General features: G+C 41.0%; 1 protein-coding gene and 1 pseudogene across 1 annotated transcript in view; one reads left to right on the top strand and one right to left on the bottom strand.

Moving 5' to 3' along the window:
- The window catches only part of LOC139931438 (vasoactive intestinal polypeptide receptor 2-like), a 141,464-nt gene that overhangs the window by 73,866 nt on the left and 54,666 nt on the right, over nt 1-12,932 (bottom strand). Inside the window, exon 5 of the mRNA XM_078287891.1 lies at nt 9,142-9,233. Within this exon, the coding sequence (XP_078144017.1) occupies nt 9,142-9,233 (92 nt within the window). The remainder of the gene's footprint in view (nt 1-9,141; nt 9,234-12,932) is intronic.
- LOC139909603 (E3 ubiquitin/ISG15 ligase TRIM25-like) lies at nt 858-2,185 on the top strand (annotated as a pseudogene).

Raw genomic sequence — 12,932 nt, 5'->3', positions numbered from 1 at the left:
TCAAGTAAAATATCAGCAAAGTACTTCTACTTGAGTAGAACATTCTAGTACTATTTCCACCACTGAAGAGAGGGAGAGAGAGAGAGAGAGAGAGAGAGGGACAGAGAGAGGGACAGAGAGCGAGAGAGAGAGAGACAGAGAGAGAGAGAGAGATGGAGAGAGAGAGAGGGACAGAGAGGGAGAGAGAGAGGGACAGAGAGAAGGACAGAGAGAGAGAGAGAGAGGGACAGAGAGAGCGAGAGAGAGAGACAGAGAGAGAGAGAGAGAGAGAGAGGGACAGAGAGGGAGAGGGACAGAGAGAAGGACAGAGAGAGAGAGAGAGAGGGACAGAGAGAGGGACAGAGAGAGAGAGAGAGACATTCTAGTTTTATTGTTCAATTTTCCACAAGCCACTTAATAGGTTTTGGAACTTTATTTTAAAATGTCGCACTTTAAAAAGTGAGGGGGAAATACGGGGAGAGAGAGATTAATCCTAAATTTAACTATTCCATTTTTATTTGTCATAATCTTCACTTCATATTGTAAACGAGAGCTAAACACACACTGCCTCTTTCAAACCGCTCCTCTTCCTGGAATAAAGCAAAGCCTGATAACTCCTCCCTCTTCTTCCTGGTCTCAAACACAGCCAGTTCCATTCTGACCAGATATTTCCTGTTCCCTCCCCTTTCACAGATCTGCCAGTTTAAAGATGGGTGGAAACAACATGTTGTGAAGTGCAAGAGCTGACGAGCCCATTCACTACAGATCAGCAAATGAACATAAAGACAAGGAACAGAGTTTTGGTTTGGATCGGAGCACAACTTGTTTTCAGTTGATAGAAAGTGAAACTATCTGACACACTGTTACTGAGAAGTGAAATGGCGCAGCAAGGAATTCAGCTGGACGGAGCAAAACTCTGCTGTTCGATCTGTCTGGATCTACTGAAGGATCCGGTGACTATTCCCTGTGGGCACAGCTACTGCATGAGCTGTATTAAAAGCTGCTGGGATGAAGAGGATCAGAAGAAAATCCACAGCTGCCCCCAGTGCAGACAGACCTTCACACCAAGGCCTGTCCTGGTGAAAAATACCATGTTAGCAGAGTTGGTGGAGGACCTGAAGAAGACAGGACTCCAAGCTGCTCCTCCTGATCGCTGCTATGCCGGACCTGGAGATGTGGCCTGTGATGTCTGCACTGGGAGAAAGGTGAAAGCCCTCAAGTCCTGTCTGGTGTGTCTGGCCTCTTACTGTGAGCAGCACCTTCAGCCTCACTATGATGCAGCTCCATTAAAGAAACACAAGCTAGTCGAAGCCACCATGAAACTTCAGGAGAACATCTGCTCTCGTCATGATGAGGTGATGAAGATTTTCTGCCGTACTGATCAGCAGTGTATCTGTTATCTCTGCTCCATGGATGAACATAAAGGCCACGACACAGTCTCAGCTGCAGCAGAATGGACTGAGAGGCAGAAAGAGCTCGGGGTGAGTCGGCAAAAAATCCAGCAGAGAATCCAGAACAGAGAGAAAGATGTGAAGGTGCTTCAACAGGAGGTGGAGGCTATCAATCTCTCTGCTGATAAAGCTGTGGAGGACAGCGAGAAGATCTTCACTGAGCTGGTCCGTCTCATTGAGAAAAGAAGCTCTGATGTGAAGGAGCAGATCAGATCCCAGCAGAAAGCGGAAGCGAGTCGGGCCGAAGAACTTCAGGAGAAGCTGAAGCAGGAGATTGCTGAGCTGAGGAGGAAAGACGCTGAGCTGGAGCAGCTCTCACACACAGAGGATCACACCCATTTTCTACACAATTACCCCTCGCTGTCACGTCTCAGTGAATCTACAGACTCACCCAGCACCAATATCCATCCTCTGTGGTACTTTGAGGATGTGACTGCAGCTGTGTCAGAGGCCAGAGATAAACTACAGGACATTCTTACAGAGGAATGGACTAAGATCTCATTGACAGTGACTGAAGTGGATGTTTTACTGTCACAACCAAGAGAGCCCAAGACCAGAGCTGAATTCTTACAATATTCATGTCAAATCACACTGGATCCAAACACAGCAAACACATATCTGTCATTATCTGAGGGGAACACAAAAGCAACAGTCATGAAAAAAACCCAGTTATATTCTAGTCACCCAGACAGATTCACTGACAAGCGTCAGGTCCTGAGTAGAGAGGGTCTGACTGGACGTTGTTACTTGGAGGTGGAGTGGAGCGGGACGGCAGTTTCAATAGCAGTCGCATATAAGGATATTAGCAGAACAGGGGGTACATGTGAGTTCGGATGCAATGACAAGTCTTGGGCATTAGATTATTTCTACAATAAATTCATACATAACAATATCAAAACTCCCATCCCAGTCCCTCGGTCCTCCAGAGTAGGAGTGTACCTGGATCACAGAGCAGGTATTCTGTCCTTCTACAGCGTCTCTGAAACCATGACTCTCCTCCACAGAGTCCAGACCACATTCACTCAGCCTCTCTATACTGGACTTTGGCTTCATTGTTATTATGGAGACACTGCTGAGTTGAGTAAGCTCAAGTAGACAGGAGTTATTAAAGCAGCAATGTGTGAGATTCTGTTTTTTATGTTTTTCTTTTTTTTTCTCCATCTTTGTCACTCAGCCTCACTGTGGTGTTTCTGCACTGCATTTCCCACAGATCACCTGTCAATCAAACAGTGTGGGCGGAGCTTTGATTTTCTGTTGATGCAGTTTGAGTTTCTCTTTTCTTTGTCTGTTCAGCCGTAATAGAGAGTATCCAAATGAACATTTAATCATATGAAAATGTAAACTGTTGTGTGGTCTATATAGTTCTTATCTTTGTTGCATATTTGTATTGTTGCTGTAATATTTTCTGCTGTTTCTGTTCCACTGCATGGGCCTTAATGGAGCCAGCACTAGAAGTCTTCCCTTTATTATAGCTGAATAGTTGTTAATATGTTGATTTTGTTCCCGGCACTTTGTAACTTTGTTAAGAAAAGTGAACTACAAATGTAATCATTATTATTATTATAATCAATAGGGAGAGGATTCATTGTTTTCCTCCACAGTGCTGACATACTGGTTTAACAGATTGATTGTGTGGATGAAGTGAATATGTAGATGGAAAGATTGAACCAGAGTCTTTTACCAGGTTTTAGTGATTTGATGTGTGATCAAAGTGAATGTTTGCAAAGATAAATAAAGTTTTTTTTTTCCAAAAATGATTAAAGTATTTCTTCTGTATTCATTCCAGGAAGTCTATCAAAGCTGCTAGAGAAAATGTGAAACTAATATGACAGTATAACTGAGACGATTTCCCCCTAAAACACAACAAAGTGCAGTCTTCATGTTTAGAGCAGATGTGGAATCAAAAGTCAAATGAAGCAGCAGTGTTACCAAAGAAGAAACACTAGTGAAGATGGAAAGAATGAAGGACAATCCTGTTGTTAATGGAACTGGTTAAATGTATGAATGAAGTGAATGTTTAGATGGAAAGACTGAAGGACAGTGTGGATGGATAACATTTGCCAATCAATCTCTATCCTTGCAACTTTCTTCACTGAAACAGTTTTGTCATGGAGGACTAAGCTTGCAACCTCCAAGTGTTTAATCATCTGTTGCTTTTTAGAAGCTAGATTGGCTTTGTGCACTTGCTCAATAAACAGAGTTTCTTCACTTCTTCTTTGCCTCATGACCAAACTTTCCACAAAGTTTCCTGCGGATTTTATGGTTAAGGACCAGCCTCTAGGCTTCCCACTGCAGCACTAATACAGGCCAGATGCATGATGGGAGACTTGTAAGATGGCCACCGCTGTGTGGACAGCAGCCCCGCAGAGTCTGACCGCTCTGATCTGACCTGATACGTTACGTAATGCCTCTATCAGTCTTCTCCCTCACGAAACATCTTCACGGCGGAGACTGATCAGACTTGATTTGTGTGTGATTCGCGGCGGCGGTTGGAGAGCGCCAGTCGACATCATCATCACGCCCTTCTGCGTTAACGGACGAACGTGAGTGACGACCTTCCAATGTCAGCAGGGGAAGACGTGGATCAAACTGGCATGAGGCCTTACAGGAGAGAGTGAAGAACTGAATGGAAAGAGACAAGCGGAGCTAAAGATGCTGTTTGTGATCTGGTAGTTAAAGACCGAGAGAAATACTGCAGTAAAACCACAGAACTTCATCAAGGTGTTTCTGTCAGTGCAATTCAATTCATTTCAATTCAATGCTGCTTTATTGGCATTACACCATAATTCCATACACTGCCAAAGCAGAAGATGACAAAACAAATTATTCTCTACAGAACAATAACAAATAAAGAACCGATTAGCTATCTCTCTATTTCTGTCTCTTACTTTCAGTCAGTTCAGTTCAGTTCTGTTCAATTCAATCTGCTTTATTAGCATGGCAATACCATTTATTAAATGAACAGTATTGCCAAAGCATCTAAATGCAACTGAATGAAAATAATAATAAAAATGAATAACTAAATATAAACTGTTAAATAATCTCTGCTCCACTGCGTGTGTGTGTGTGTGTGTGTGTGCTGCACTGCCTTGTTAATGAAGGATCTGGGTTGCTGTGTATTCACTGCACAGCAACTATCAGTGATTGGGACTGACACACACACACACACACACACACACTTTCTCTCTCCATTTCCCTCGGTCTCTGCCTCTCTCACTCTCTCACACACAAACACACACATGCAAATGTGCAAGCATGCCGTGATGCCTCTCTCTCTCACACACACACACACACACACACACACGCATGCCAACAGGCCAGCTCATAGATTTTTTTCTCTGCTAGCGCAACAAGAAAATGTCCGTAATGAAGTGATTGTTCTGCATCAGCGCTTCAGAGAGTTCTACAATTCCCTCGATTCTCTGATTCTCTCAGAAACGGAGGGGAAAAATAAACGACAGCGCCAAGTCGAGCATTTGCAGAATTTACTCGCAAGAACAAGTGTGAACTTACAGCGCCGCTTGTTTTCAGCAACAGGGGGTGACGGCAGCCTCAAGGTTAGCCTTAAAGTCAGAGAATGGGAAACTTCTTTTATGTTTTGTTCTTACATGAAATGGAAAAGCAAATAATTAATAATTATTTGGCTTCTGTTATATGATGTATATCCCACAAACACGCTGTAATAGGGTTTGGGTTTTGTAACAATGATTTGGTTTCTCCAACAGGAAAACTGTGTAGTGAAATTGTGTTATTTTATGGTTATACATGTTGTAAACAAGGTTTCATTGATACATTAGAAGTTCATATTAAAGCTGCACTTGGCAAAATTTGTATGCATTAATAATGAGAAGAATAATAATGCTTAAAGTTTACAAAATGCTTTACAGAGAACGAGAGACAAAACAGAAAAAACACAAGATAAGATAAGATAGCACTTTATTAATCCCCTTGGGGAAATTCATAGAAAGATGTTTCTCAGTAGAGTGCATATCTCCGCCAACACCAGCAATTATCAAGATCTGCCATTTCCAGTCAGATAGTTGACCAAATTAAACTTTTGTTAACGCTTTCTATACTGTATATTTGGCAAAGAAAGTGCATTAAAGATTAAGGCTGGTGTTTTTTAATGCATTTCTTACCGTCAACAAATCCTATGAAAATAACAAAATTAGCAGTGAATTTGTTTTGCTGACAAGTCTCGCCCATGTAGCCGATGCCCAATAAAGCCTCATGTCCCAGCAGCCATAGAACTCCATTGTATTGTATATTGTATATTTCATCATTGCAATGCACCCGGCCAGTCGACTTTTTCCTCAAACAACTTAATAAACCGACCGTAAACACGTTTTCCATCTCAGGAAAGTAGTTCCGTAGCACAGAAAATAGTCCCCGGCGTAATGAAGAATTTGTTCCCATTTGAATTTGATTTGGTAATAACTACAACAGTCTGACTTTTCATGGTAACAGTTAGCGATTTTTAAAATGTAAACTATGTCTTTGTGAGCTGTATTTAAAGGTTTTTAGCTTACAATTGGAGCCAGTGACTTCTGGTTTGAAGGCTAAAAAGGGAACGTGGGAAGTGGGAAAGTAACGGGAGTAGAGCAAACGCATTGTTGATTTTGTTATTTTCATAGGATTTGTTGACGGTAAGAAATGCATTAAAAAACACCAGCGTTATCCTTTAAACTCCAACTTTTAAATGTGCCACATTTTCAAATGAGCAGCAGTTGTAGACCAGCAGTTTCAGATGGTTCATGCACAAGGACCGAGGCAGCAGTTCACCACCAACCTCAATAAGTTCAGAAGTTACATGTCTTTTTATGAGAAGTCCACGCCCCCTTTGGCCAATCGGTGCGAAAACTTAATCAGTTCTTGATTGCCCCATGACCAAATTTTCCACAAAGTTCCATGCAAATCTGTTCAGAAATTTTGGAGATATCCTGCTGATAGATACAGAAACAAACAAACAGTCAGACAGAACGGAACGGGCTGAAAGCAAAATCCCCATCTAACTCTGTTGGCGGAGGGAGCAATAAGGGCAACACAAGACTAAAAAGACAGAGAAACAATTACGTACAAGCAAGTGTGTCTTGAGAAGCGATTTAAAAGAAGACAGGCCGTTCCAGAGTGCAGGCGCTCTAACGGCAAATGATCGATCACCTTTTGTTTTCAATCTAGAGATCGACCGAGGAACAGCCAGAAGAGCTCTGCTGAGGATCTCACAAGGTTCTTAAAAAAGGTCTGGGGGGATGTAGCCTGGCACCAGATCTAGACGAGCTTTAAAAGTGATCAGTAAAATCTTGAAATCAGGCTAACTCTTATTTTGGATTAACTGGATTTGAAAAATGAACCTGTATTATCAGCATAATTCACAAAGTGGGGCTGTAGCAGAGAAGAGCGTCCCATTCCCTCGAATTGATACTGCGTGGACTCACCCTATTTGCCCAAATCTCCACCCACAGTAAGTGACAAATTGAAACTTAAAGGAAAAATCCACCATAAAACACTTGAACACACTTAAAAAAAAACAGCTATTGGTGAAGTACTTTGCATTTCTGGGTACATTTAGCAGTTTGTTGTATTTTTCTTCTTAGTTGATAACTGGTCAATCATAGACGAGGTGATGTCATGTCCAGATTTTTCCAGTCAAGTAAATATTGTCTTAATGAATCTAAATATAATATTTTTTTTATATTAAAGTAGAAGACCTGGAATGTCCTGGAACCCCCCCCCCCCCCCCCCCCCCCCCCATCCCCGCCTCCCCAGAAAAGATAGTCGTCAAATTAACAAATTTATCCGTTTCTACTTCTGCTGAAGTGAAACAGGTCAGTCAAAGTAAAACATGTCTGTTATTTACAAAGTGTAACCCTTATTAAGTCTTGAAATTAAACATTGTGTTGAGTTCACAAGCACTTTAGATCAGAGGTGGAACAGCTAGTTAAACTTTTTAAAGCTCCATCTATAATTCAGGTGTAAACAGAGGAGCAGCGCAGCCATAAAAACATGGGATTTGAAACCTTTTTCTTTCTCACAGTGTTTCAGTTGTATATTCAGATGTCATTAACACCAACAATATCACATTAGAAGTAATTGTTTTTCTTTTTGACATTCTCGCTAACACACAAAGCAAATGCCTTTTCCATTACACTTTTTCAACACTTTTGCATTTTTGCAAGTATTGAGTTAAAGTTTCAATCATCGCAACACTGTAAGTTTGTTTTTCTGTTAATTCTTGAATTGCAAAGTTTCTTTCTGAAAGCAGGAAAGAGTTCATTCATTTGGCCCTGTGGTATAATATCATATGAACACATATTATTCAGTGGTGTGTTCAGCAAAAATCATTACATCCAGGTGAAAAACTGCTGCTCTTGGATGAAAGCCACAGTTGGAGTTTTGCTTTATTTAATCCTCAGTGAACTAGTGACAGAAAAGATACTGTATCTTTTTCAGAGTGAGATGAGACCAGTTCAAAGTTTCGGGCACTGGGATCCGGCCCAGTACAGACTGGGAGAGTTAAACAGCGAGAGTGAGAGTGTGAACAGAGACAGAAAGGGAGAAAAAGAAAGCGAGAGTGATAGAGAGAGAGACAGGCAGACACTTTGAACCGCACAATGGCCGATTCAGAAAAATAAACAGTCGTGACCCAAAATGAACCAAACCGGTGAAAGGGGAGGGGAGACGCAATTACCGCCAACGAGGCCGAGCCAGGCTGAACGGGCTTCTCACCAAAACCTCTTTCTGTCTTTTGGGTGTCCTCGCTGTTCGGGTGGAGGAGCGATCACGGGCCAAAAAAATGACTTTCCCCTCAGCCTTAATGAACATCGCCCCCTGCTGGTTGCTGTCCACTCATCTACTGGTGACTTTCAAGCAATATTCCACTTAGTTTTAACATGGGGGTTATTCGGCACTTGACTGCCATGAAAACCAGAATATAAACTAATCACCAAGATCAGATGCAGCTGGATGTTTGTAGCGTTCAGATTTTTACTTCCCATTCATTTGAATGAGGCAAGAAAATAGACTGAAAACTGACATTTAACACGTTGGTGAACAGATTCAAGAACAGATCCTGCTGCTGTGATTTTCAATCGTTCTCTCTGCACTCACAAAGGGGGGGGGGGGGGGGGGGGGGGGGTTGAAAGGCATTATGGGAAATGTTGAGAATCACCAACTACAAGTAGGCGTAGAAGTAGACAAGACAAAATGAATCCCAGAATGCATTGATGATAAAGTATCCAAGGGTGAATGTTTCCTTTACGAATGCAAAAATCAGGCAGGCAAACACACACACACACACACACACACACACTAATTGCTAACCCTATTCAAGCACGTATCAAAGTAATCTGAAAATCAGAAATCAGAAATCCGCCTCTTGCTATCAATAGCAAGAGGCGGATTTCTGCTGGACATATCGACCTTTTAAAGATGCTGCAATCTAACCCACTAACCGGGGTTAATTAACATTCAGCCCTGCAGGCTCTGCCAATCACAGGCCACTATTGGTCCACATTATGTTCAGGTTTCTGTTACTGCCAGTGGAATCCATTAGAGTACAGGTGAAACATCGCTGTGACTTTTACAACATAAACTCCAGTGCGGTGGTGAAAATAAATACAACAGACGGAAAGTATAAAAGGCAACAGTGCGGTATGCATAATAAAAATATTCAAATACAAAAGATGTTCAGTTGTACAGATGCCTACTGTACCTTATCCTGGATTGGCTCCGACCCACACACACTGGTTATGTTGGGGAAAATGTCAGACCATCCCTCCGCTGTGCAGTTCCTGCTAATGTTCCCTGTGAGAGGAAGAGAAACACCGCTAATTATCTCCACACTCCCACACCGAGAGCTTTGTTCCAAAATGTGATATCTACCATTAGAGAAAAGTGACACCTTCTCTTTCAAAATGATCGATAGCACAAAATTAAAACAAATTATGTGCCGCCCCTGCTTACATTCACTGCAAATGGAGCAAAAACACATTACAAACACATTCAGTTGAGATCTGAATCACTTTAATCACCAAGCACAATACATTTCTCTTGGTGACTCTGGAGCAGTGGCATGCAGCTTGTGTAGAAGTCCTCCTTCACGCATTTATCCTGCATTAATACTGCAGACAGTTCTTTCTTTAATGTTACACAGTAGAAACAAATCAGTATATTGTAGTACAATACTCTAATATCTCGAACGAACGAACTTCTTACCAGGCCATTCCTTTTAACTACTGGTGTCTGAAAAGAGAGTGAAACTTGCCAACGTTCACAGCTGATACTGATACTGACACACACACACACACACACACACACTGGCACACTGTGAGAAAACATGTGGAGATGCACCTAAGTGTCTTTTCTGTCTCAATATGAAGAGTTTAATTCCAAAATGAGATCTCCACCTTTTGAAAAAATTACACCTAACATTAACAAATTACAAGCAGCTCCTGCTTATGTTCACTGTGAGAGGAAGACCAAGTAAACATGTCGTCCCCCACGAATGTTGCAGAAGCCCCTTAGGATAATAAATAACAAGATGCATCATCCCTCCAAGTTTCATCACAATTGGACCGGTGGTGTAGCAGTTATGGCCTTTCAAAATTTGACATTTTGACCTTTAATTGTAGCGCTCCTGTAAGGATAATCGGATTTAAGTAGCAAGTTTCATATCAATCAGACTTAGGTGTAGGAGTTATAAGGCCTTTCAAAGTTTTGACCTTTAATTATAGCACCTTTATCAGGCGAATCTGTATTGTTTTTTTAACACCAGAACACAGAGCCAAAATGTATCTTCCTTTCACGTTTTGTCAAAATCAGACCAGTGGTGTCTGAGATAAATAATATAAATATAATATGTTTGACCGACAGACAGCCTGATCCATGAAATTAGCATGGAGTCTACTATCACTCAATATAGTGTATGCTAACGTGTTAGCATGGAGCCTATACTATCACGCAGTATAGTGTTTGCTAAAGTGTTAGCATGGAGCCTACTGTCACTCAATACAGTCTATGCTAAATGGTTAGCATGGAGCCTACTGTCACTCAATACAGTCTATGCTAAAGGGTTAGCATGGAGCCTACTGTCACGCAATATAGTGTAGCCTATGCTAAAGTTTAGCATGGAGCCTACTATCACTCAATATAGTGTATGCTAAAGTGTTAGCATGGAGCCTACTATCACTCAATATAGTCTATGCTAAAGTGTTAGCATGGAGCCTATACTATGACGCACTATTGTGTATGCTAAAGTGTTAGCATGGAGCCTACTATCACTCAATATACATGCTAAAGCATATCACTGGAGCAAATGATCTACCGGGGACACATATGATTTTGGTGTCTGTGTTCTCACTTCTCATCACTTGACCAATGGACTGATCTCTCAAGAACTCATTGTACTCCTTTAAAATGACCTGAGAAATAATTCAACTGAAGTAGATGTAGGCCTTTTTTTTTACCTCTACTGTCGCTGATAAATATGACCTCTGAACAGATATACACATTACAGAAAAAGCAGCATGTTAGAAAACATAGACATCAAATTCCAATCAAAATATAAATTAAAAAAAAACTTTTTTCCCAAACAAATGATACTTTTCCATATACTTTGGCTCTTTCACTTTCCCCTCCCAGCTCCCCGAGCGTCGCAGCGATGTCAGTTGTGAAGAGGGACGAATGTGGGCTGGACTATTAATCTTTCATTGCTGCTGGCTGTTGTTGACAATGCAGATGCACAGAGGCGTTCGTCTGGGGCATAAACAGATGTAATCTAGATTTGTGAGATTGCTTTCCTCGCCCCAAACGTTTTTGGATTGATGCTACTGTTCCTGTGTTTCTAATGTATAGAAAACTTTTTGGGATGTTCGAAAGTAGGATGTTTGAACGTGAGGTGGATATGAAGCATTTCCAACTTCCACAAGGGTCAGAATACAGAGAGAGGGAGAGAGACAAGATCAGATTGAGAATGAGATGTGTTTTCTTTTACACTGCCTATCTCCCTGTAAGACGTGCTTTTCCTGATGAAAACTGATGAAAAGAAAAACAAGGATGAATATTGGCCGGTCAAACTGAATACTGCTGTGAAAAAGTTTTATTTTTATTGATTTTGATTCATTTTCTGTTGTGTATCGGTAAATAAACACAGCTAATTATCTCCACACTTAATTAACTCCCACACCGAGAGCTTTGTTCCAAAATGTGATATCCACCATTAGAGAAAAGTGACACCTTCTCTTTCAAAATGATCGATAGCACAAAATTAAAACAAATTATGTGCCGCCCCTGCTTACATTCACTGCAAATGGAGCAAAAACACATTACAAACACATTCTGTTGTGTATCGGTAAATATTCTGAGAATTATGTGTAAAATTGCTTTTACTTGTGTACATTTTATATTAATAGTTATCAATATCTATGTGTTTTGGCAACACAAGTAGACTAGTAGTTGATAATACCACAGATAAAACTCCAAATCAAATTATGTTGCTAACGCTAACTTTGCTAATGTTAATTAGCATTACCTACAGCTGCGTTAGCCTTGTACGCCACACACTTAGCTAGCTACCGCTATCCCTGATGTGTGCTGTTACTGATATAGCTAGCTACCACTATTCCATAACACTAGTCACTTGTTAGCTAACACCAAAATACAGTTCACCTTAGCAACCGCTTATACCGTTATGTGATGTTGCAGCACAAATAACTAGCTAACGCTGGGATATTCAAACATTAGCTTGTGAAACAGGCTGCCAGTAATGTTAGTTCCCTGACTGCTTTTGAGTAGTAACACATTCCCTGAAAATCACTTGCAAACCACAAGGTAGGCTAGCTATAACTAACTGTGCATTCATGTGCTATCCGATATATCGGAAAAACTAATTTCCTACATGGAAATCTCACATGATTGCCCTCCAAAGTCAGATGATTAAGTCGGAAAAATTTTGCTACCCAAGTTTCCGAGTTATGAGAGCAGTGGTGACCTTTAACCTTCTCAACAAGGCAAAAACCTCAAGCTTTGTGTCAGTCAACAGTAAGAAAACACATTGGCTACACATGCACCTTAAGTACAAGTTTGTATTTAGACTAACCTAATGTTTAAATGAAGCTTGTCAAATTAGTATGTTAAGCTGGATACTTTTTGAATACTGGATATTTTGACATAATCCATTTGGACTGATTGTTGCCCCTGATGCTGTTGAGTAAATTGGGAGGGGGGGGGCTGATCAGGGAGGAACCTCCATCTTATTAGTCTTGGACAAAGACACTATCTAATATTCAACTTTTAATAAAAAGCCAATACCCTAGTTACAATGAACATGTCTGATGATGCTGATGAACTCTGTGTAGCTGAAACAGTTTCTTTCTGAATGCTGGATAAAAGCGCAGCTCGTACATTTTTTGGAGAGTGCAGGATAATCTTCGATTTTGTGTAACGAAGACAGGCACAGCGTTAGCTCTCAGTCAATTATATGGCCACGTCTCCCCTGTCCAAATT

The sequence above is a fragment of the Centroberyx gerrardi genome, chromosome 13 (assembly GCF_048128805.1).
Source record: "Centroberyx gerrardi isolate f3 chromosome 13, fCenGer3.hap1.cur.20231027, whole genome shotgun sequence".
Classification (NCBI taxonomy): domain Eukaryota; kingdom Metazoa; phylum Chordata; class Actinopteri; order Beryciformes; family Berycidae; genus Centroberyx; species Centroberyx gerrardi.
Note: the sequence above shows the minus strand (reverse complement) of the source record. Positions and strands in the feature narration are given on the sequence as shown.